At 38.1% G+C, this 26,773-nt stretch overlaps 1 protein-coding gene across 5 annotated transcripts in view; it reads left to right on the top strand.

Moving 5' to 3' along the window:
* ELMO1 (engulfment and cell motility 1) overlaps nucleotides 1–26,773 on the top strand; it is a 301,543-nt gene that overhangs the window by 134,680 nt on the left and 140,090 nt on the right. For all 5 annotated transcript variants that reach the window (XM_074540487.1, XM_074540461.1, XM_074540470.1 and 2 more), the window contains 2 exons: nucleotides 7,146–7,250; nucleotides 20,248–20,356. In XM_074540487.1, coding sequence (XP_074396588.1) covers nucleotides 7,146–7,250; nucleotides 20,248–20,356 — 214 coding nt within the window. The remainder of the gene's footprint in view (nucleotides 1–7,145; nucleotides 7,251–20,247; nucleotides 20,357–26,773) is intronic.

Genomic DNA, 26,773 nt, shown 5'->3' with positions numbered 1-26,773 from the left:
AAAAAGTTTAGATAAAACTGCCTGGAGTGTAACTAAAACAATCTAAAACTAAAATATGCTCTCTTAGTAGTCTAAGGCTTAGAAAATTCCAATTCAAGGAGCCCAAGATTTGGCACAATTTGGTTTTGAACTTTTCATTTTACTTAATAAAAAGGTATAGAGATTTTTTTTTCCCCTTATTGATAGGCAATGTAACTAATTTGTTTGGAGCTTATGCTAAAATATATATGTACACTCATTAACTATTTTGTATCTTTTCCTTAAGTTTTCCAAAAAATGTTTGTTGAAGAGCTCTGAATTTCTCCTGAATTATGGAGCCATTATGCTTAAATAATGAGTGGAAGTCACAGTCTACCTTATGTAACACGCATTAAATTTTCCCAAACTCAAAAAAGCTTTTCATGACAAAATTTGACTTAGGAACACTAAGTCTAACTAATTGACACATAAAATAGGAGTCACAGAGATAAAATTGCTGAGGTAGATTTTGGGTCTTGTGGGTATGACTTCTGTCTAGTCACACACATTTAATCCGTGTACATTTGCAGTATTCCAGTGTAGACAGATTAATTTCTTTGGCTTGCTGTTCCTGCTAGCACTGTTCACACTGTTTTCTCACATAGCTCTCTTCTTGCTAGCTTGCTATTTCTCCTGCTGGGCAGGATGAGAATTCATGCCTTAGTTTCTATCTGTATAGAGAGGGCAAACTGCTTTAATGACATTGGTAAAATTAAAGCAATCATCTTCCAACACGTTCCAAAGTCATAAAAAAGCCCATATTTATAACAGTAGTTCTTTGAAGGTTGGGGGTACTGTGTGCCAGCTCTTCCCGGTTTACTTCATGAGTGTTGTAGTTCAAACAATACAAAGGTGGCTTGCTGGCCAGGACGTGGGTAATATATTCCATTGTGATTTTGTGAGAGCTGGAGCTTTCTGAAAAGCTGTAGCTCTTGGTTGCTCTCCAGCAGCCCTGGCTGGAGGGACACCTGCTTCACACTCTTGCAGCTGAGCCTCTAGAAGTTTCGTGGGAAGGGTCCCTAATTCCCTGCAGTGAAAGCCATCTGGATTCGCTCACATCTCATCCGGCAGCCGTTTAATCTAAAGTGGATTGACTTTGCCCAAAAAGTCAGGGTAGACAGGAAACCTGGCAGGGTCTGGCTGTAAAATGATCTGGTAATCTCATAAATAAACTAGTATGGCTTTTAGTTTTTTGACCCAGTCCCAGCTATATCCGCAACTGGACGTTTGACTGCTTATTCCATTTTTCTGTAAACTTAGTGGATATGGTGAGATATCTGAAAGTAATTTTCCATGCTGAAAAAATTTAATTGAAATGACCACAGCCCATTGATTCATTCTATATATCCCTGAAAGAGTACATGACGTGTTGCTGCTTGATAACTACATTTGCCCAGTAATCATTAGTTCCGTCATAAGAAGTCAATAATCTGTGAAGTGCTAAACATGCATCTAACTTTAAAATCTGCCCTTAGTAACTGAAATAAAACCTGAAAGGTGGCTCACAGTTTTTATGCATTGGACAAAATGTGATCATCTGAGTTAAAGCAGTCATTTTGGATTCTTCTAGGCTTTCAAATTATTGGCAGACTGTAGGGTTTAAGATTTTGGAATCAGAATCATTAGCTCCACATAAAATAGGCATGTGTAAAATACAACGAATTATGCAAAAGCTTTTTGTCTTGCTTTATAATGTATAATTTATTAATGATTGAAAATATGTAGTGCTTTTTACATGCCTGTTATGGTCTATTTAGTGATTTTTAGGTTATTTAATTGCACCTCCTTAACATTTAAATTTTTACAAGTTTTACCACTACAGCATCTTTACACAACTGGGACAGATTTCTGGTGGTGACATACATTGAACTCTATTGTTCTTTACATTAGATTACATACTAGCTCAATGAGTTAAGGATATACATTAGTCAAATTACTGCTTTTTTATCTTTTGCAGGGCAAATGATGTGCAGATTGTACTTGAAATTTCTTTGCTATTGAGAGGGTCAGATTTATATTGGTGAGGTCAAACTTGATCCAGGAGGTCTGTTGATTAGCACATTACCTAGATAGGAACATGTTTCATTCTCGAAGGATAACATTTGCAGTCTACTAATATGTATCCCAAAGCTGCCACACCAATAACAACAAAGAAGAAAAACAAACCTCAAAGTTTCTACTTGCTAGTAGAAATGGACAAATATTTGCCAAAACACAAAGCTAAAAAGACCTAGAAATGAGTTTAAAGAAAAACCACCATCATTGTATGCAGATAAAATTTTTAAATCTTCATGAAAATTATATCCAGTAGAAATATATTGGAGTTCTTTATATGTGGTGTAATAATGGGAATGTGGTTTAAATGACTTGCACTGAAAGTATCTTAAATTATTTTCTTCATATTCTTTCAAATATATAGCAGTTACTGAGCTTTGGATACTCCTTACTTGCATTAGAATGTGGAGTTTTTTGTGGTTTTGTTTGTAGATTTTTTTTTTTTTAAATTCAGGAATTCTCCTGATACATTTTCTTTCTAGCACTGAGTTCTGTTGTAAATTAAAAAAATTGTTTTTGGAAGGAAAAAAATCACATTTGCATATTTAAGTAGTTATCAAGAGAAAAACAAATCTGCTAGTTCTTGCTTTCATTGATTACACAGAGGCTGAAAATTCCCAAGTCACTGTTATATCTCATTAAGTGTGATGATGGAAGTGGTGTGCAACATCATCATCCCTTTGAATACAGTGCTGTTAAATAAAAAGACAAAAATATTTCCTCATTAAGAATTTACCTGACTACCTCTTCACAAATGTTGGTTTAATGTAGTATTTTTCCTTATTTGTAATTCTTGTGTAAATGAACAGATGGGAACATTTTGCCTGTAAAACTTAAGGTTTATTTAGGGAAGGGGTAAATGGTGAGTGTCTGTGCTTGTTGATACTTTTAGCATCAGTTTGTCAATTCATAATTCACCTTAAATCTCACTTTAAAAGTTCCCACTCTTCTTGTCCTGAGTTCTGAGGAACAAACATCCACATATTTACTACAATGATTTCCCAGTTTGATCTGGGGAAGGTTTTGCAGAGGTGCTGTAGAATCGGGAAGGTAATTGCTTTCCTTCCCAGCCCACAGAACAGTGGGTTAGATCTAAAAGGATGAAGAAAATGAGTAAGCGAGTAATTGAAGATGGAAGAGAGAAATTGCTGTCCCCGGTGTTACCTTGGTAGACAGATTGTTCCTTTTTCTGTTAAAAAAAAAAAGAAATATGACCAGTTCTGAGAGGGTTCATTTTAGAAAGGCACCATTAAAATTGGATTCTTGTGACATTTGGAAGTTGTTCTATCATCTGTTCTTTCACAGTCCTGACTCTTCCCTGAAAACTTCTGATGTGTTTCTGTTATGCCTCTTACCAAAGTGAGGCATGCGAATAGGGATTCACCTGAGCTGCTTTGGGATTGGGAAAACTATTACTGGATCTGGCACCTACTCCATACTGCTTTCAGGACAGACTAGCATGATTTGGCAACTGATTTACATGGCTGCTGAGCACAGCACTGGTGCAAAGTCTGTGGTAAACTGTCAATACCTGTCCAGACAGAAATAAATTTGTATGTTAATCACCTAGAAATGCAGGGAAATAAATAGTTCCTGTGCTTCAGCGTGTTCATGTGGAAGATGTTGTTAGGAATAATGTAAGGAGTAAATGGTCCTTATTCCATTAGCAGTTACAGACAGTACAGCCTTGCTGTGAACAGGCACCTTGGTGTGAGGACATGTACCTAGCAGTGAAATCCATACATCCCTCAGAGATTGCTGCCAGGAGTAAGACAGTGAAGCCATTCAGGGCACAGAAGAAAGCTTTACACAGCCAGAACTGCATTAGAATGCTAGGTTGTCTGTAATTACTGCACTGGGATTTAGCCAGAATAGCTATCGTATTGTGAAACATGCCACGTGATATTTTTCTGCTTTTTTTTTTAATAGCATATGCAGATGTGATTTTGAGTTTTCATCTTATCAAAAGCGATGAACTTTTGTTCCCACAGTATCCTATTGAGTTGGCAAACAAACTCTTGAATGTTCTGATATGTTAACGTGTGGCATAAGAGCATAAGCTTTTAAATACCACATAGATGCTGAAGCTGAAAAATGCAAAGATATTACTCAGCCTAGTGGAAAAAAAAATCAAAAATTATCTGAAAAATTGGAACTAACAAATCTGTTTCATTTGTATTTCTTACTCCTAGCTTTTCATAAAGCAAAAAATGCCATAGATTTTGTACTAAATGGATGCAATAAATATGCCTGAAGTGCTGTGTTCCATATATTTAATAAATTATATTGTAGGTGGGGTGTTTGCCTACTTCTGAATTATTCACTGCAGCATTTTAGATAATGTAGCTTTGTATCTCATTTCTAAACCTGCTCTCAATAACTTAATATTTCAACCACAAATATTCATCGTGTTAAGAAAAGGATGATTTTAGGGGGAGGGAGAAAGAAGGAAGGGAACAAAGTGTCTGACATTCCTTTTGAATTTCAAGAATAATTGAAGGTAATGTATTGTCTCACACATGCCAGAACTGTCTTGTGGATCCTCAGCTATTATCTGCTTCTTAATTTCTAGTTATTTAAATCAACAGAGCTGAAGATCAAGCCCTAGTTATACTGGCATCCCACGAGACAGAAACTTTTGAAAAACAGAAACAAACTGAAAATAGCTGAGCTTATAGGCTTGACTTGGAGATAAAATAAAAGTGATGGGAGAGATGGTTTTTCTGATTGAACATAGAACTAGTAGTGATGGTAAGAGAAAAAATGAGTCATCCTTACTAAATGTCATGAGATTCCTCATGTCCTTGTTGTTTGTTTGTTGATTTAGAATGGGATGAAGCAAAAAACTGTTCAAGCAACAGTAGGTCAGGCTTTTTATTTGTGTCCTGCATTTATTTTACCATTGTAAATGCCAGTGAAATAAGTAGTAGTATTTTAATAGCTGGATAAATGTAGTTGGGTCTTGAAATTCTCTGTGTTTGTCAGGTATTTATCCAAGTGTACCCTACCTGTGCTGTAGCATGAGAGCCAAGAGTGCATGTTCAGCCCTCTGCTGTAGTTCTACTTCCATAAGTTTTTGTGAAACTGGTGCTGTGGGGTTCCCTGCTGACTGGTGTTCCTGTGGTTCCCAGTAGCTTTCCCAAGGAAATGGACCTCATGGACCTCATAACACAGTAAAGTATCAAGAGGTGTTCCTAAGGACTTGTACTTTATGGCCAAATTTGAGGTAGTTTCAAATGCAGAGAAGGATCTGTAAGATATTCATGCTGGATTGAGGAGGCCATTTGTGTGTCTGTGAGACTCAGCCTCTCTTAAAATGCCCTTTTTGAAACACTTGAAAATTGTAGGAGGGGAAGTTTTCTTCTCCCAGAAGCTGAAGTCTGTGGGGCTTGTGATGTGTGTGAAGCAGTTTTGTACTGATTTTAAATGTGCTGAATGATAAATGCATCAATGTGGAAAATGAAAGGTTGAGTTGGGGAAATAGTCATGAAAGGCTATTGCCTGTCATTCAGATGAGCAGATGAAAGTGAAAAAAAAATTAAAGGGGAGTTTTTGAAACTTACAACTCAGTAAGACATTGTCTTCCCTTCCTAAACTACAACGACCCTTCTTAAATACTTATCACATAGATCTTTCTGTATAAAATCCAGGATTCCAGGCATCTTCTTGATTCCCTAATTGGCCTGTGATTGTTTTGCTTGTACACCAATAGCCCTAATCTGGAAATTAACTTGGGAAAAACCCAACAGGTTCTGCATGCCATCTTCAGAATAATACATTTGTCTACTTTTGAAGTTGCAGCAGGCACCTTAATGTATAAATTTTGCTTTCTACTATTTTTAATCTTTTATGCGACTGTGAATTATTGACCGGCTAAAACCAACATATAGTACATCTGAAGCTAAAATGGGCAAAAAAGTAGAATCACTTACTTCTACCACCTTATGGCCTGACAGACTCAACAGAAGGAAAAGTAGTAAAACCCATGCTTTCATCAGTGAAGGGGGTGGATCAGACCCTGAGCACACTGCAGAAATGCAGTAATTGTAGAAACCTGTGCTGAACTTTGCTAGATTTCTGGTAGTAAATGCACTTTTAAAGTCCCTGTCAGCTGGGTCTCACAGAATAGAAATGCCATTGAAAAGGAGCTAGGGGCATCTTTCTGTGTCAGAATGATGAGTAGAGAAGGAGACATTGCAAAGGTGATAAAAAGAGTTTAGCAGAAGGAGGCATTTTTTGATGGAGACATATTTTGGATTTCTGAGCAGGTTCTTTGTTGCAGCCTGGCAAATAAACCATGAAGCTTATTCAAATGTACATTTCATGTCATCCAATCAAAAAATCAGCTGAGTTAATAAATATTTTGGGCACCTGTAGTTTTTCATGTAGTGTGTGAAACTGAACATCTGCAATATGTATGTGCATGTGGAAGCTAATGAGTTCTAGTTATATATGGTATGTTTATTCATTAGTTCCATGGAGGAAACTAATACGTTCAGAATGTAACAAAAAATGTACCCAAATTCCACAAGAAGAATCTGTTTATTTTCACATTAAGTTTTATCTGAGTCCCTTTGTGTTCAGGAGTCCACAAGATCCAATAGACTTAATACAGCTATTTGGTCTGGTAGGTTTTTTTCCTCTTTTTTGTGGTTTATTTGAAATAGTTTCATAACAGTTGTATAAATAGGTGTTTTGGTGTGTGTTGGCTCAATTCTCTGTATTTTTATGCACTTTTAGTCTGTAGTACCACCAAGGAGTCTATCTCCATGAACAACATAGGTATCTGTGCTTCTAAAGAGTTCAGTCTTTGGGAAACTCCATTCCACAGCTGCTGTAATTCACAGAAGTGAATTACTGATATGCCAGCCTCATAGTGGCTGCATTTGGTTGTAGAGTTTTTCCAGGCATGGGCAATTTCCTTATTAAGAGTTTTCTGCTCAGCAAAAAGAGCTCTGTTGCCAAACATTTTTTGACACAGCACGCTAACACAGTGCTCACCAACACTGGGGAACTGATAGCTTTTGTAAAGGTGCTCATTGAGTGATCTTGCTCTTTTTTTTTTTTTGCAGAATCATGTAAACCCAGCATTGGATTTCACACAGACCCCTCCTGGAATGCTGGCCCTTGACAACATGCTGTACTTTGCCAAACATCACCAGGATGCTTATATTCGGGTAAGGCTTCCTCTTGTCATGGAGATCTTTGCAGTTGCCTGCTCACAGTAATTGTGTCCTGTTTGCAGTTGACTTTGGAGGGGAGGTTCAAAATCCCGCTATCATTAACAGCAAACTCTAGGAAGACAAACCATGAGACACTAAAACATGATGTAAGTCTGTAAAAGGCCTGGGAGAAAGCTGTACAGTTGTCTTGACTGTCATTGCTGAGTCAAATATTCTATTATATTCTATTGCAGAGTCAAATGTTCAGATATTACATTTTGCAAGTGCTCCTTTTTGCTTAGGCCTGCAAAGAGAAGAGAAATGAGCCTGTGCTTTTGTCAGATGCATAATGGATGACCATAAACTCAGAAAGGAGTAATTATGCAGAAATCTCTGACCTGCTACCAAAAACCGACAGTATTTTTTTTTGTGGAAAGGAGGATTTGAAGATCAAATGCTTTGAGAGGTGACCAAGTTGGCAGGGTACTGAGAGTTAAGATGCTTCCACTAAAACTACTGCTGTAGGAGAGGTCATGCTAGGAGTAAAATATGTACAAAGCATCATGATTTACATGTATAACCCATTCCTGTCCCCTGCCCACTCCACTTCCTACATTATTTCAAGGTTATTTCAGAGGTAGTTAGAGGAGGTTATGTGTTGCATCCCTACAAGAACTGGCATACAGCTGAATAATACCTGCCTCTGAAGAGAAGAACTTTTCCTGAACTTTATTGAAATCAAGTGCTTGCCAAGCATAAACCAAGCAAGCACAGATGGGAAGGGAGGATAATCATGAAAGTTGGTGTCTGGAGTTCATAGGGATAGTTTAACTCCCCAAGAAAAATGTTCATGCAAACCAGCTAAAAGAAGATTGTGTACAGCAAGAAAACAGCAGAAACACCAATCATTTCCACTAAAAGTCAAGAATGATCTTTTAATATATGTTATCATCTGTTTTCTGTTTGAAGTAAATTGGTGTCAAAGCTCTAATAGGTTTGCAAAGGGCCTGCTGATATGTATGGACATAATACCATATGATGGGATTGTAGGATTGCTCTTTAAATGGATCTTTCTCCTCTGTCTGGATCTAGCAATAACTCTTTAAAAAGACACTGTGGTAGTATGCAGTAAAGTAGTATTTATCAATCCCTATAAATCCCTGAAATCAAGGACTACCTCAGGTGATGAACAAAGAGCAGAGTTTCTGGAGAAACTATGCTGAATTGTGTTTTTGTTTATAAAAAGAAATTGCTTACTGTTTCCCATTAAAATTTGATAAGATCTGGACTGTACTACTTCATACTTATAAAAATTCAGTTTAGAGAATTAGAGGTAGCCAGTGCTTCCAAATGGGTCAGACATGTTTTAAAGAAGTCTGAAACGTTTGAAAGAGGACAAAAATTCTGTTGAAATAGAACTCTCATTTTTTCATGTTCATTTTGCAAATGCTGTCTTAAAAATTGGATTCAGTGAAGCATATAATTAGCCACTTTTTGGAAAGGATTTTGCTGCCGGCCCAGCCCTGCTTCTATAATGCAGTATTTTTGCTGCTGCATTACTGAGAATTTTGTTGTTTTGAGCTGCCTGTTTTTATTCCTGCATGGTCCCTGTTAGGGGAGTGCCTGACTGCCTCATGTATTTCCCTCTTGAGAAAGAGTACACATCCACTGGAAGTGCCTTGCAGAGGCACTCTCAGATTCAATTGCTTGCCTAAAGCTGCTTTGGGGACTGTAAATGTGCTTTGGGAGTATGTTAGTCTATCCACCACTCTGAGGAGTTCTACTTAGTGTTTATACAGCATTGCTGGCACAGTAGGAACACCTCTGAGATGATGGTGTTGTGCAGCTCCTACAGCGTTGATAGTCTTTGATTGCAAAAGACACCTACTTTCTCTCTCTTCATCTCCTCGACTTGCTAGCTGGTGTACAGTAATTTCCTGTGGGCCCTGACATGCCTGTTCCTTTTGCACTTCCCTTATTTCACATCTAACATTACCTTTCCTTCATGGCCTTTGGCTCCCAAACCTCCCACAATGCCAATTTGCTGTACTTGTACAGACTGTTGACCTTGCTTATTTTTTAGATGTATTTCTACTCCTGTACCCTAATAAAATTCCTCCTGTGGTCAAGCTGAAATTTCCACAAGAAATAGTTAGCTATACATTCAGCTATATACTTGCATCCTGAAAAACGTGTTTGACAGGAACTCTTCTCTTTTTGTTGCTGACACTAGGAAATAGTTTGGTTCCTAAGAGGAGAGATTATTTTCGACTTGTCTCTTTGCAATTCAATTGATTCCTGTGCCATGGGTTAATTCCTAAGCTCCAGATACTATCTCTGCCATGCAGTAATTAGAAATTGAGGCTGAAAATCAGAGCTGGTGTAAAACAAACTGGGAATATCTGAAGTTTTCCCTGATAGAATGTGATGTATTAAGCAGAGACACTATCAGGAAGTCATAATGGTTTCAGTGAGCGTATTGGCAGTGCTGCATTTTAATGGGCAGCACAATTCCCTGCAGTCTGACCTGTGACTCTTAGGATGCCCCTGCTCCATGACCCTTAGTTCTTGTAGTAATGAAAATAATGGATAAGCAGAAGTTGGAAGACAATGCAGTCAATAAGTAATCTCTTCCCTTTTCAGTCCTTGTTCTGCCTTTCATAAGAGATTCAGCTTAGAAGTAATTTGCATAATAAATAGATTAGTTAGGTAGGAAGGATGTCTGAAACTGAGGTGCCCTCTTGGGGGCTGGCAGTGGGGTTTCAAAGACCAGTAGAAAACTAATGTACTTTAGCACACCAAAGTAAAAGGGTAAATGCAATTGCAATTTGTTAAAGACGGGTGTGAAGGCACTGCAGCAGATGGGTAACTCTGCATCTTGAAAGCAAAAGGCATTTGAGGGTGAAAATATGGGTGTCACACAGTGAAGGAGGAAACAAAAATAACCACACTTTTCCCCTTCTTTCAGTCTTTTTTAACTACTTCCCCACAATCCACTTCTTTCATTCACCTTTTCCCTGTTGTGTACTTTTTCCTGATATTGCAGTAATATGTTTTCTTTACTTGCTGTCTTCTTTCAGATAAACACAGTGTTTATACAAACTTTGAGTTAACAGATTTTGAACCTCAGGCTTTTGTTTGCCATACAAGATGACTGGAGCCTCCAGTAGAAAGATTGTTTAGTGAATGGGAAAAAAACCAAACGTTCTCTTTGACTGTGTGGTGTCATTAGCTATCATTTGTTTGGTTTTTTTTAAAGTATCCTATTGAATTAGTTTCCTGTTGAGTTATCTTTTCTTTCTCTTTAATTAATTGTCTGGTGCTATCAGTGACTGATATGCACTGGATTTTCTTCATGTTGCACTTAAATAATCAATCACTATAGAGGTTTGGCTTTTAAAAGGTGATGACATAGTATATGGAATGCATTGATGGAAGTAATGTTGAATTTCTGCAAGAAATTTTAAAATTTTCCACAGGAAATAATTGGCAGCTTCCCAAGGTCCATAATTATAGGACGACTAGAGTGTATAATTAAATTTAACAGAGAAGAAAATGATTGGAATAAAGCTTTGTGACAGATAATTTTTTTGTTCTTTTGTAGCAGACAAGTCATGTGTTCCCCTACTTTCAATTTATTCCTTTCCAAAACTACTTCGGCTTCACATTCTACTAATTTTAAAAATAAAATTATAAGTTACCATTGAAGGCAGACTTTATTCAATACAGACATATTGAAATTTTTCTTACTGGTAACTTGTAGCAATGTGCCTTTTAATTTTTCTGAGTGTAAAGTGTCTGTGGAAAAAACCTTTCTCATTCTAATGAATTTGATGACTGACAAATTGGTGGCTTTTCTATATTTTTCTTCTGTGTTTCTGACCAGCTATATTCTAGCAGGACTCACTGCTGCTTTGGGGTCAGATTCTGCCTTGAGGGGACACATAATGTGTCTCATCATTTTGTTTGAGCACATGGGATTGTTGCTTCAGGCAGAAAATACAAATAAAATTAGCAGCTTTGGGTCTGAATATGGGCTGGTCGCCTATTTTTGGTTCTGTCCAGGTGGCTGCCAAGTTTATGTCCAGTTCTTTGCACTTTATTAGATCAGTAGGCTCTTCATCTGTAGGAATAATATCATTTGACTCTAGCCTGAAATTCAAGTCTCATCTGCAGAAGAAAAAGTTTATCCCTTTTCCTACTGATTTTATCTATTTTGATCAAATATTTTATTCAAATATCAAATATTTTGATATTGCAAGTGAGATTTTCCATATAAAAGATTATCACTAGGGTGGGAAGGCAGTGTTGAAATCCATGCTGAAAGTTGGATCCATTTTATGATGGATCCAACGCTTCTAAATTTTTGTGAGTGATGTGTAAGATACTTAGTGGTATGCTCTTAGATTTTCTGTTCTTGCCTTTAAAACAAGTTTTAAAAGTTATTACAGTGCTCCAAGTAAAAAAAACCCAACACATGGACTTTGGTTGCACCAATAATGACTTTGATTACCTGAAAATTAGAAGATGACTTAGTTTATGGTCAGTACTAGAAAATCCCCCTTCCCCTGAGTTTGCTGAGCTGGTAATTTGGTTACTCACACAGCTGCAATGCAGCGACACTTCTTCCCCAGCAGCTACATTTGGGGAGGCTGAGGAGGGAGCTCTTTTGCATTTGAATCCTTCAGAAGTCAGAGAGGAGGAGCAGGTGCTGTTTGCAAGTGCCAGTGATGCAGGCAGGAAGATTGCTGGCATCCTGCAGGGACCTTTCAGAACCCAAATGGGCTGAGTCACAGTCAGACTGTCTGCCGTATACTTTCTAGCCCATGCAGTTGTTGTATAGGAGGCTGCCTACACATCCTTCCGTCAATTCACAAAGTCTCCTCGTGCCTACTCACTCTCTCCTGATCAGATATGAGGAGTCCAACATATAATTTCAGCATTTTCTGAAATAAAATTGAGCTTGATTTCTGCCATGCTTTCCTCCCCTCCCAGAAATGGTAGGAAAAGTTGTAACCTTTTTTTTCTGTAGAATATAGAGAGAAAAATGAGGTTTTTTACATGAGTCTTCCTGGTGAGTCTCATGAATGAATGCAAAGAGACCTAATTGCCTAAGCCAGGTTCCCAGATTATTAATGTGTTCTTGTCTTTTCTCAGCCAAGCTTTCTATTCCACTCTCACATCCAAGTGTCTTTCCGCCTGTGCTTTATTTCTTCCCAAACATCACACAATGTTTCTCCTTTACATGACAGCCCTGAGGGCCTCCATCGCTGAGGGGGATTGAGATGGGTCCCTCTGCAGTTAAAGATGCAAAATCCTGGAGTGGCTGGTTGCAGCATACACACGAAATTAGCACTGAGAAAGGGAATTCTGAGGGGGTCATGGCACTCTCGGCACAGCCCTGTGTGGAATGTTGGAATGTGCAGTGGGATACATAAGGCATGAGTTCAGATCACTTTCCACCATTCATAGCTCTCCTAAACGTTCCCAGGTTTATGGCAGCTCTTGTCTAAATTACAACCTGATCCAAAGGGCCCATAAATTGATGCAAGCCTAGCAACAGTCCTCAAAAGGTTTTGAATCACACCAAGATTGCAGCAGTAGCATACAAAGATTGTGCTAGTTTTTGTGCAGCCACAGTCCCTCCACCTGCAAAGCTGAGATGCTTATGCACGAGGAAAGAAAACTAGCTTTTGACTGTCATGGGTTTTCCCATTTACTCCATGTCCAGAGCACTTGTGATGTAACTCTGGCTGCTGAGCTCATTGATGTGCTATAAAAGTTGATGTTTTTCTCAGATATAGCCATACCACAATAACATTAGGGTGCCCATAGGGCATGTTTTACATTATGAAAGAAAGAAAAAATTCAAAAACCTGCTATATTCTGCAGATACTGCGGATTTCTGCCTTCCACTTCTGCCATTGGTGAGCCAGGGGAGAACTTCAGGAAAAACATTACCTTCTTACATTTGTGGGCGGCATGGAGGGAGAGGAATACCTGACTGGTAGTTTCCAAACTGGACCAGTTCATTGCCCTCTCACATACCTGTGACATACAAATTGAAGAGCACATTCTGGTGCTGCTGCTGAGGATGGCAGGGCAATGGAGCCTTCTTGTCTTGGGCCTTACCACTATTTGTGGGTTCTTCATAGAGAGAAGAAGAAGAAGAAGGTTTTTCTGCAAAGAAAGGGGGAAGATGCGAGGCAAACCACTGCATATTTATCTTTAGATGGAAAATAAAAATTGCAGTCATGCTTCATAAGCTAAGGTGTTTATGTGAGAATGAAAATTTATTGCTAGGTGAGCACCTGCAGAACCATGCATATTTAGCTTGAGATTGTTTGGCAGTACATTTGTTTGAAAAGTATAACTTCATCCTAATTTTCCAGAAAAAAACAACTTTTGGAAATGTTAAGCCGTCACATGTCAGTGGCCCTTTCTTGTTTTTCAATATCTGTAGAAGGTCTCAAGTTTTCTTCCAGATCTTTGTTTAAATTGCAATTCTAGTATCTTCCAGAGGCAGACAGAAATAACTGTTGCTTTATTTTAGCTTTGCCATGAGAAATTTCTATAATGACTCAGGAATGTTAGGGAAGAGTGAGATAAGAGAGAGAGGAAGCATTGGAAATTAAAAATACAGCGTCGCAGGGGACAATGCAGAGTGAAGGATGTTGGAAGAAGACTGATGCTAAAGCTGAAGCAAATGACAAGCTACCTCAGGAAGAAAGCAAAGGAGATGAGGAGGTGTGAAAACCGGGTCTGTCTGCAGTAGTCTCTTACCCTTCTCAGGAAGCATATCTTAAAGATTTGCTTCTTAGACTCACCTAAAGCACCTAAATGAAGAGCGAATGGTGAAGCCTACCATATGTGATAAGGAGGCTTAGGGAAAAAAAAAAAAAAAAAGCAGTGTCAAGAAAAGGAAGAGAATCCCTGCAGTTTCTGGATATTTAAATGCTGCTTGACCTTTCATTTTGGGTCTAAGGAGGTTTTTATGATCTCTACTAAATAGCTCTCTGAACCTCTTGATATTAACCTGCAGCAGGCTGCTAAAAAGCTTGTTCTCTATTAAGACAGGATCATTTTATAAAATTGGTCTGTAGAAATGCTCCTTTTTAATAGTGCAGCAATATTCGTTGAATTGCCTGCTCTGGGACTTATTAGAAGTATTAATGCAGCTACAGTGGATCTTGCCTTTCTTTCAGTTCTGTATTTATTTCCTAATCACAATGCATCTCTATTTCATTGCCAAGCTCTGATTTTGGCTTGGGAATCTGAGAATTACATCTGCAGTTGCCATGGGCAATATGCTTTGAGACAATTTCATCTTTAATGTGAAGGATTAAGGGACTGGCTAAGTCGATATTTCTTCTTAGTGAAGGAGAAATGTTTCTGTCTGGTGGTTTCAGCCTCCTGGATTTTGATGAGGAAGCTTTTGAAGATACCTGTCTTCAAAATTTTGCCTTTTGTCAGTCATTAACTCTTAGATGCAGGTATAAGCTTCACTACTGAAGCTGATGCAGACTTTAAAACCCATAGTAGTCAAGTGTGGAAAATCCTTCACGTAGTCCACTGCCTTCTGAGGGTCTATTTTGGGATCCTGAGGTAGTGACAGACTCAATGAATAATTCAATGGAAAATCATAAAGGCACACTGCCATAAATTTAGAAAATCTTTTTGATTTTGATGTTGGTGTCTTCTAAGGAGTTTTTCTGCTGCTGGGAAATTTGCATTATTTCCCTGTGATCTTGGCATGATACTGAAATTTATTTTATTTTAAATTAAAAAATAACTTTTAATGTTTTTATTTATTAATTTTGCATATTTACATTTTTTTTTCTTTATTATAAGTTTGGAGTTTTTAAAATTAGATTTTAAATACATAAATTTTATTTATGTATTGTACGGGCCACTGGTAGATATCTTGTTAAACCTCAGACTGTTTTCCTCATCCCATCCATCCAGTCTGTCAAGATCCTTCTCCTTACCCTCCAGCAGATCAGCAGTCTCATCCGCCTTGGCATCATCTGTGTACTGACTTAAGGGGCACTTGGCCCCTCACCCAAATCATTGACAGAGGTTTTAAACAGGACTAGGCTCAATACTGATCCCTGGGGTGCACCACTTGTGACTGGACACCAGCTGGATTTAGTTCCATAGATAGATGGAACAATGTAATAATTTAAAATAATAATAACTGTACTGATAATTTAAAATAATAATAACTGTACAGAACTGTATTCTACTACTAATACTGTTCAATTCTCATGCCTTAACGGGCTACAGACTTGCATTTGTAGAACTGTCAAGAATATGGATAACACTGATTTCCTAAAAATTTCACCTCCTTACATTTCTAAAAAACATTTTTCAACCTCTTCCTCTCTCCTCTCTGCTAGTCAATTAATCTCATTCATTTTCTTCTTATTCTATGCTTCTCTCACTCAGTTTTTCTTTTTTTCCCTTCCATTTTCTGAGCTGCTATTGTTTTGTTCTTGTTTATTTTTACAAAGAACATCACTAAGATATTTCCTGTCTGCCCTCTCTTGGTAATTTTCTTTTGTTTTTCTATTGAGATTTTTGTCTGGACTTTTTTGCTCTTCCCTAAAGAAAAAATATACATTGTTGTTGAATACTACACATTATGGTGGATTTTTTTTTTTCTGCCTCATGGTAATGGGCAGTATTGATCAAAGACACAAGAGGAAGAGAAGAGGATCTGCAGAATTTAATACTCCTGTACTGTGAGCTTATTTTGGTTTTTAACTGTATAACATCTAGTGTATTATAAGCTGCATTTCCATGCTTGACCTACCCAATTCTGTAACTTCACAAGGTCTGAAGACAGGAAAAACTGGCAGAAATAGATTTGTAGTATCAGAATAAAGGACAGTCAAATAGATTTGTAGTATTGCAATAAAGGGCAAACCAGTGTCAAGATAGTACTGAAGTAAGATGGGATGTGAACCAGCAGTGTGCCCAGGTGGCCAAAAAGGCCCATAAAATCGTGGCTTGGATCAGCAATAGTGTGGCCAGGACAGTGATTATCGCTGTGCACTCAGCACTGCTGAGGCCACACCTTGAATCCTGCGTTCAGTTTTGAGCCCTTCACTGCAAGAAGGACATTGAGGGGCTGGAGTTTGTCAAGACAAGGGCGATGGAGCTGAGGAAGGGTCTGGAGCACAATGAGGAGCAGCTGAGGGAGTGGGGGGGTGTTCAACCTGGGGAAAAGGAGGCTCAGGGGAGACCTTATTACTCTCTACAACTCCCTGAAAGGAGGTTGTAGCAAGGTAGGAGTTGTTCTCTCCCAAGGAAGAAACAACTGGGCAAGAGGAAATGGCCTTAAGTTGTGCTAGTGGAGGTTTAGGTTGGATATCTAAATTCTTCATGGGAAAGGTTGTCAACGACTGGAACAGCCTGCTCTGGGGAGTGGGGAGCAGTTGAGTCACCATCCCTGGTGGTATTTAAAGGACATATAGATGTAGACACTTGGAGACATGGCTTAGTTAGTGCTGGACTCAGCAGTGTTGAGTTAATGGTTGGACTGGATGATCTTAAATATCTTTTCCAACCTAAATGATTCTGTGGTGCCAGGAATTCTGCTGCAATGTCCATGGTCTCTGCTTTTGAATATTTGTTTTCCCCAAGCAAAATTTAGCCATTGTGGCTGCTGATTGTGAATGTCTGGTGGATCTGCAGCTCACTGTGGATTTTTGATGGGGAGGTGGAAGAAGATAATAGGGTGAAGCACTTAATGAGCATTAATGATAGACCTCCGTTTAAAGGAAGGTTGTGTGGGCTTGCAGCTTCCTCACTACTTTCCTTCCAGTGGTAAAATGACTGTTGTGATAAAAACGTGACTCAAGCCAGGAGTATGCTCTATAGATAGAACAAAGTGTTTTTCTGTCTTGAGATGTGTGTTATATTTCTTTCCCTGGTATTGTTTTCATCACTTTATGAAGGGAACGTGTCCATTCCCTGCTTATTTCTCCTCCGTAACCACAGTGATAAAGGAAATAACATTAAAACCATGTCCTTATCAGCTCTATTTATAGCATTTTACTTTGGAACAGGATATGAGTCGTGAAGTCATGAAAAGAGTATTACAAATATAATAATGAATGTTGTAAATCTGTTGCCAAGACTAGGAATGATTTCTCTTTGGATATTTATAAGAACCTATTTTTTTTCTTTCCCTTTTTACTGTTGCTGTTTCCTGCAGAAGATCCATATCTGTCAAATTTGCCTACAGATATTTAGATGCAGTAAAGGGCCGTCCATCTTACTTTCTTAAAGGAATGTGACATGGCAGCACTGCTTTATTTTGTACAGCAAATGCTAAAAAAACAGATGCTTGTAGAGAGTGTTTCTGAGGATCATTTTAAGACTGCTTTACATATTGATTACTCAAATTGCCATTTAATTTGCTGTATAGCAATACACAGTGCCTTAACTATTTCTCTGGCATTCTTATTGATTGCTGTAATTCTGTCTTACATTATATGCATATATGGTGTCACCATTAAATATTTATGTGCTCATGAAATGTTAATATGTCGGGTTAATGTGAGACTCAACAAAGTGCATTTGCCAGCAGCGAGCAGAAATACATCCCCATGCTTCCCTCTCCCTCCCCCTTGCCCTTTCAATTTGCCTCTCCATTGATTTTATTACCAGTGTTTCTCTGCTGTATCTAAATCTGTGTCGAAGCAACCCCCTGCTCCAGTATGCAGATTTTATGTTTTATTATGTGAGAGATAAAACAGGGTAATAAAAAGAATGAGGGAAGTGATCTTAGGGAGGTATTGAGACACACAGCTTTCCATTGTGTTGGTGCTACTCTATCTTTGCTTCTGCTTTTGAGTGTAGAACTGTAGCTCTATCCTCCATGAGAGAGAGTGAAGCAGGATGACTCATCCAGAATATAAAGTCATATTCACATGTTTCTTGAACAGCGGCTGCAGCAACGTAAAACAAAAATAGCAGGGGTGTTTCTCTGATTTACTGTTACCCAGAGATGACATGGAGCAATTGCCTGGCATTTAAACCAAAACTTCTAGAAGGAAGAATCCTCTTGGCAGACTCTGGAACATGACACAGTACTGTTGGAAAAGGCCAGTAAAAAATTGTGGTGATAAAGTATATATCATATTCCTAATGACTTTGTAAGCTTCTGTGGGAAGTGTAAGCAACCAAAGGAAATATCAGCAGCACTGGAAAACAAACCCAAGAGATCAAGTTTTCTCATAACACAGAGAGCATCCACCCTTTTACATCCCTGGGTGAAGGGTTGGGAGCAGCTAGAGGCTGCCCTTTGTACTGTAGGACTAAAATAGATGCTTTTTGAAGAGACCTTGGCATGCTGTGTGAAGCACATAACTTTCCTACTTGCTCTAGGGTTTTCACTCTTTTCCCACATGTAGCTGCTTCACAGGAAAGAAGGACTAGAAGCAAATCTCCATCTAGATCTAAACAGTCAAAACCAATATCTGAGAAGTGAGGGAAAGTTTTTAGTGTCATCCAGTATTGAACTGCTTCTCCCCTCCACCTTTCCTCCTGGTTTTGGGTGGAATTCCAGCCTCGAAGCCCTTTGCAAACCTTTCTTTGCTGTAAAAATAGAAAGATTTAAAACAAACAAGTAAAAAGCCACAAACAACACAGAAAGCCAAAAAAAAAACCATGATGGAGATGGGGGCCAACAAGACAGGAGTAATGCAAGGCAGAGAGCAGTGTCTTAACACCTGTTTGTGAGAAAAATTGTGAGATCTTCTGGGATTCTCTGCTGCTTGGCAAAATATCTTACTTTTGAAATTCATTTTCTTCTTCTGTCCCTCATCCCTAGGCTATGCATCAGCTGCTTAGGATGAGGTTTTTCTTTTTGTAAAGTGGCAAAGTTTGTTCTGCAAAGACAATTTTTACTTCAAATTTGTTTTGACAATTTCAGGTTTTTTTCCCAGACCTTATTCTGCTCTTTCTTTTCAGGCTCACTGCTTAAGTGAAATCTATAGTATTTTTATAACTTTTCATTTCTTATTTAGTTGTAGTGCCAAGTAAAACTGTCTTCACTGTATCAGATATGGCAGAACTTAATGGGTATATAAATGTAGAAGGAGTTATTTTCTTCCATTTATTTTACAGTGTCGCTCAATAGAGAATGCAAAGACTCTCCTTCAGTCATTTTTGCATCATTCATGTGCTTGATACAAGAGTGATTATTCTCTGAAATGTTTTGCACATAAGCAAAAAATTCTTCTCATAATAGAGAGAATGCATACATTTTCTTCCTTTGTGTGTTGTTTGATTTTATCACTTGAGCCTACTTTGAAGGCTGAATACAATGATGAAAATTCTGTCTCTGTTTGGTTTTATTGATCCTTCTAGGTGTGTTCATGCCTATGAATAATTTACCTAATTTCCTTTAACCAGCACATCTAAAATGAAACTATTTCTTTCTCTTTGGCTTCTACTTCAGTTTATCCAAGTCAGGGTGGTGCAGAACAGCAACATTGCATAGCAATGGCAAAACTTCCCAGCTGGTCATGGAACAGCACTGTGTTTATATGTATATGTTGCTTACTGCCTCAGACATAGAATCATAGAATGGTTTGGAAAGGACCTCAGAAATCTCATTCTAACCTCAGAGCAGGGAAATCTCCCACCTGACCAGGTTACACAAAGCCCCATCCAGCCTGGCCTTGAACACTTCTAGGGGTGGGGCATCCACAGCTTTTCTAAGCAACCCGTTCCAGTGCCTCACCATCCTCACAGTAACAAATTTCTTCCTAATATCTCATCTAAACCTACTCTCTTTCAATTTGAAGCCATGACATAAATGGCATAGGTCATTTAGCTGTGGAGAAGACTAAGGTTTATTAAAATACATTTTCCTGAATTCCCCATACAGTTTCCTAGACTAAGTCTGATATGCCCTGTAAATGTTGGATGTGGAGAACAGTGTCGCAGCTCATGGGTTCTTCAAACTGATTGTTTTCCATTTTGATTCCACCTTCAGATTGTCCTGGAGAACAGCAGTCGAGAAGACAAGCATGAGTGCCCATTTGGCCGAAGCAGCATTGAGCTGACAAAGATGCTGTGTGAAATTCTCAAAGTAGGAGAGCTACGTAAGTTGATCTGTTTGCCCTCTAAGAACTGTGGAGTGAGTTCAGTGATACCTGAGTTTTTTCAATGCAAGGATTTTCTTCCAAGAAGCATTTTTGGGTATAGATCAATGTAGAACACTGGCACTCAGAATGACTACATCTATTTTCTCTCTCCTACTGGTTTGTGGCATCACAGGGATGAGGGTGGAACAGGGGAAATGGGCACCTATTCTTTGACTCTCTTCTATGAGAAGCAGGAAAGTTGCATCATTTCTAGGGGAGTCAGTTAATTTCCCATCGGGTGATTTGGTGTAGGAAACTTCGTGGTTGTTACATTCCACAACCTTGTCCATAGGTTGGTTTTATATAAGTATCATGGTCATTCTTTGTTGGATTCCTAATCTAAACTGACACATCCCATTTTCTCTTAGATATCTGAAGGTCTATCTAAAAATCAGATGATAGACATAAAATTTACTCTGAAAGTGTGATATTAATTACTGTATTTTAATACAGAGTAAACGAGTTGTCTTTGGCTTCAATTACAGTCCCTCGACAAATTGTTAGATACTATCAAACAGAGCAGCATGTCTGTATCTTCATTAGTATAGCGTGTTGGTATTTATTGATACATATAAATTTCAGTTACCCATCAATAATATTTTGTATCCAGCTGCAGTCTGTTTTGGCAAGTTCTACCAACAAGTTTCATTTTCTCCTCACAGGAGCAGGGGGCAAAACTGAGATGCTTTGCTTCCCTCAGAGACATCTTCCTTTTGAATTTTTTTCCCTACTAAAGATCTTTTTCTTTTATCTTTACACCCATGTCCATGAAATGTAATGAGAGAAGAGCAATGTAAAAGGCAGCAAGAGAGCCCACAGGTATCGTTGTTCCTACTCTCCCTGATGCCAACAGGCATCAAAAGTTGTTTTAAAAGTATAATTTGGCTGATACACTTGAAGTTTTTAAATGTAATGTCTTGAGAGAATTTATTGACCAAAAAAAACCCACAACTGCCTCTGTGCAATGGGCCAGGATAAAACCTGTGCATTTTTTGCAGCTTCCAAATTGTTATTTGTGTTTGACAGACCCAGACAAATGAGACAATATTGGCTTTTGAATACCATCCTAAGTAAACCAGAGTCATTAAGGGCCACATTCACTATGTCTATAAATAAAGAGTTTAGCAACTATTTTAGATGTTTGGCAATGATAGTGTGTTGTATAAGGTTCAGACTGTAGCAGACACGACTCTTTAAAATAACCTTACTGCTGCAGTTGAGGTGTCTAATGCCAAATCACGCATGACAGATCTGCCTGATTTTTTCTGCTGGTAAATGTAGGAGGGACATATGATCTCAATAAAGCTGTAAGCCTACTTGAAATAAGTGCTAAAGATCAGTTTTATTTTTACAAAATCACAGAAGAATATCTAAAATCCAAAGAATAGCTTTGTGCATTGTGTTTTAATGCATGTCCCATCACTTCATGGGACTTTCACTGGAATTTGTTGCTAAAAAAGATGATTGATCTTGAAGTTAGTCAGGTGTCTCAGATTTCCTCCTTGCTGTGTGATAAGTCATTCGATAAACTTATTTTTTTGCCATAGACAGGTTTGGCATCTGTATATGCAGGGGGCTGTATGCTGAGGATTTGCTCTGTATGATACTGTTTGTCCTGATTGCTTCTAACTTCTGCAGATAGATCCTTTCATGTTTTAATTCCTTTCTTATATTTTAATTTTTTTAAGTGGGGACTGTGAATAAGCTAAGAGGAATTGGGGTAGGAGCTCAATTACCATATCTAGAAAATACCTTTGTTTTAAAAACAAAAGGAATGTTGATATTTTAAAATCTGTTTTTTTGTTTTGATTGTGGGTTGGTTGTTTGGTTTTTGTTGTTTTGGACAGGGGATGTTTGTGGGTTTTGGGTTGGCTTTTTGTTTTTTTGGGTTTTTTTGTTTTGGTTTTTTGTGGTTTTGTTTGTTTGTTTGTTTTTGTTGGTTTTTTGGTTTGTTTTTTTTTTGGGGTTTGTTTTTTTTTTGGGGTTTTTTTTTTTTTTTTTTTTGTTAGAATAGTTCTGTGGTTTGAAAGTGTGGGGTTAAAAAGAAAATGAAAAGGTTCCCTGAGGATAGCTCTGGCTAAGGGATGTTACCTGCTAATGTTCTGAAGGCACTTGTTTCAGTGTTGCTGAGGCTGCAAGTCTCTGGATGCTTGGTGTGCTGAAGTGCAGCAGGCTCCCGTGGCGGTCATTTATAGGTGTGGGATACTGTAAATGTTATGGTGCTAAGGAGAAGCATACTGGTGCTTCTGTTGATAGAAACCAGATGTAGCATGACTGACTTCTGTAAAGTCGTGCTGATCTACACCCACAGAACATCTGTCTCTGGATGCAGCAGTAGGTCTGTGTTGTGGCCTTATATTCAGAGAGGACAGAGTTAAGGTTACTTGTAACTCATCTTGACAATTCACCTGTTCACCAGTGTGCTTCCTTAATGGTTTTGTTTATGTGGAACTCTAATTGTCATTTGAAAAGGCTGTAATAAAATACACCTTTAAAATAATGTGCAGAAAATTAATTTCCTGAAAATGGCTGTCATGGCTCCACATCTAAATGACCTGTGATCAGCAGTATATTTTGGTAAGAAATGCAAATTAGAACTGACAGCTCAGGAGAATGTATGTTAAGGGTTATGCTTCACTTGATATTAAATGCTGTATTGCTGAATAGGATTGGACAACTTAAAAACCAGTAGTTATAGTTCAGGGCAAAGATGTCCCCGTGAGTTTGTATGTGGTAGGTTTCAAAATGTGTATTTAAGGTGGCCCATGTTTCTCAAAACTCACTATTATTGCATTGCAATGTAGAACTTTCTTTCCTAAAAGTTTCTTAATTGTATAGTTTAAAAGCCACAATAAATGACCTTTTGCTTGTGAAATATTCAGCAGTAGAAACTTTATTTTAAAGTGCAGAGTAGATAAAAGCTGCTAGATTGTCCATTATTTATGAAGAGCACTTTAATGCTGATTATATTCCCCTTGCTCCACCGTATAAAGTACCTTTGGGCAACAAGAAGACATTTTGCTATTTCTTTTTGGTCCTCTCAAGCACACAGTCATCCCAGAAAGGACTCACAAGACTGTGTTAAAGGCATGCTAGTCTACTTTTGTATATCCATGAAACCAGATTCTGGACTCCTTAATTCTTTGACTTTGATTCCCAAATGTCCATGACTTGAAAATTCATCTCTTTTTCAGCAAGGCATTTAAGTGTATGTTTAGATCCTGTGTAAATAGAGAAAGCTCAAGTGCAAGCTGTGAGTTGAGCATATGGTAACTGCTTTACAGAGGTGGACTTGCAGAGTAGAGGACGTAAAACTTAAGAGGAAGGTTGGTGTAGTGTTTTGGTAACATGGAAGCTAGAATGCAACATATCCATAAGCCTCTTCACTAAAACTTCTGATTCAGGAAAGAGTGGGATATTTAACCATAAATCTTTTAATCTTGTGCTACTGTTGCTGTTGAAAAGACATTGAACAGAATGTCTTCAATGAGTACTTGCCCAGGCACTCATCTTAGGAAACACTGTAGTAATTCTGATTTCTGCAGTAATAGCTTCCTTTGTATATCTTGTTGAACAAGAGGATTTTTTTTTTCTTGTCCTCTGTATCTTGGAGATGGCATCAGACAGGAACACTGTGACCCAGTGGTCAATCTTCCTCTTCCTGTACAGTTAGGTACTTAGACACTCCTTATTCTAGTACACTGACAGGTTTACAAAGAGGAGAAAAGGGGAGGCCATTCATAGCTCCTCCTAAGTAGCTACAAAAGCTGAGGTAACTTCCACCTTCCCTCTTATTCAAGTTTTAGTACGTCATATATGCTCAGAGGAGAAGGAATTACCCGTGAACAAACTTCTAGCTTTGCAGGGAGAGAGTAACATTGCAGATGAATGTAAAAGTTAAAAATGAGTTAGTATATTTAATGGGAGATTAGGAGTTCATTAAACCTAGCATTTGTCATGAGTGAGAAGCTCACCATTTTGCTTCAGTAACCCCAATGCTCTCTGATCTGAGTCTACAGTGTCCAGCTCTCTGCACCTCTGCTCAGCATGTGACACTGTTTCTACCCCTAACATCCCCTGAAACTCTCATTCCTGGTGGGAAATGGTAGTGGACCATGCTACCTGATTTATGCAGAACTAGCAAAACTTCTTGGACTTGTTACCTTCTTTCTATAAATTAATACTGTGTGCACTCAGGAAAGACAGTGCTAGCAACAGAGCAGTAGTCTAAAGATGTTCATAACATTATGATGTTTATTAACATATATCATCATAACATTATGATGATTATATATGTCCATTATCGCTGCATGGCTGAAGTTTTTCTGTAGTTAAGGCATGTCAGATTTCATGTATTTTTCAGTGCATTTTTGAGCAGGACACAGATGTTCAACTGCCAGTGTTCCTATTTGATTGTTTTGATGGGGGTTGCTTTTTGGGACTTTTGCAAAAATCTGCACTCAAGTTTTAGGACAGACCACAAGAGTCTATGCCACATGTCAGATATCTATGTATGGATTGCCCTAAAGCTTCTATCAGATAAATATCTTCCCTGGGGCTTTTGGTTTTGGGTTTGAGATTTTTTTGCTTTTCTGGCATGGGGAATTTAATTATCATGGGATTTGTTAGACTGAAATTAACTTATAATATTCTTTTTCTTCAAAAGAGATCTAAATGCATGCATGTATTTTCATGTGCATGTTTTTTCTCTAGATTTCTTCCTGCAGTTATTGCCCAGGTTCCACAATCAAAATGCTCTAGAAATTCTTACATTGGTGTCCCTTCCTCAGCTAGAATGTGCTGGGCATTAGAAAGGATACAGTGCCCACTGTATTCATTGTTGTGCCCACTGAGATGAAGGTAATCAAATCTCATGCTTCGAGGAATAGGCTGATTGCTGCAGGGGTCAGGAAGCACTTTTTCTCTTTGCGCAATTTTTCCTCTGCATTGCACAGCCCATAGTGTGCAGTGTAGTTTGTTTCTATTGGCCTTTCCCTGGAAGCACATTGGCCATTTCAGGATCAGCATTCCAGACCTGAGGGCTCATGTGGTTTGATTTTCCTTTTGCTACAGCAAATGCAATATTTTTATGACTGAATGTCATATTTGAAATTATTTTCCCCTTGCTTGAAAGCTAATTGCCTTTTTACGCTCTTCTTCCATCTCCTTAAGTTTAAATAGAATAAAGCCCTAAAAATAGTAAATAAAAGAGGAGATTTTCTTTTACTGGCATTGTTCTTGCATTTCTTCTTCTAATTTCATTTTCTGGAGAATGAACAATTTTATGAGTCAAGAAATGTTTGTTAGGAAGCTGAAAAACTTTTCTGGTCAAAGAGTTATTTAGTGAAAGGTAGCAATTTTCTATTTCATCACGAGCTTTCATTATGAATACAATAAAAGAATTAAAAACATATTCCAACCTCTTTTGTTGTAGCTTTTTGCTGCATTCATTCTTACCTATCCACCTTTTTGTCATTTTGCCCAAACCATCACCTCAACAGATATAACTCCTGTTCATAGCAAAAATTCAACAGATTGTGTCTGAAGGCTAGAAAATAAGCAACATTGGAAAACTGGTTTGTAGCAGGGAAGGGGGTGGGGGGAATATTTCCTTTGGAAGTGTTGCTGTCAAATTAGCCATTCCTGACTTTATGGACATTAAATATGCTTGTCCTTCTTGATGCAAAACTAGTAACTTGCTGAGTAGTCTGAACTGTACTTTTCCTTTGTATGAAAGCAGAATCTTATTTTATTGAACAGTCCTCTCTGTTTGCTAGTACAATCCTACAGGAGAGACAAAATGAAGCTTTCTTTTTCTAGGCAGGTAATAATTTCTACGCAATTAACCTCTTCTCACTCTAAAAAGACTCAGTCTTCATGGTTATAGCAAAGTGTGAAGCCTTTAGAAAATTTCTACTGTAATCTGAGAATATGAGCAACAGAGCTGCAGACACCTTCTAAGCAAGATGTTTGACTTTTACCACTGAGTGTCAGTGAGACAGATTTAGGAATGTTATTTTCTACACCTGGTACTGATGGCTTCAAAGCTGGTACAGTGTTGACTGCTGGGTCAGTTAGCTGGAAATGCTGGCCTGCCCGCTGTCCTCTAGTGTTTTTCCTACTGTCTGCCCCACAGTCTTTGATTTCTTGGAGCAGGTATCATAACTTGTTTTGTAGGTTTGAAGTGCTTCATCTTATTGAGGTTTTGGTGCATGATTCTTTAGCTTCTTTTAAATTGCATTTTCTCAGTTTTTAATATTGTTATTAATACCAAAGAGCATGGTGCAGGGAAAGCAACTCAAAAACCACTCAGGGGCAAGAAAGAGGTGTGGGTGCTTTTTGTTTTTTGGTTTTTTTTTTTTTTTTTGTTTTTTT

Source organism: Zonotrichia albicollis, chromosome 1, assembly GCF_047830755.1.
Source record: "Zonotrichia albicollis isolate bZonAlb1 chromosome 1, bZonAlb1.hap1, whole genome shotgun sequence".
Taxonomy (NCBI): Eukaryota; Metazoa; Chordata; class Aves; order Passeriformes; family Passerellidae; genus Zonotrichia; species Zonotrichia albicollis.
The sequence above is the reverse complement of the archived record's forward strand: the minus strand, read 5'-3'. Positions and strand labels throughout refer to the sequence as shown.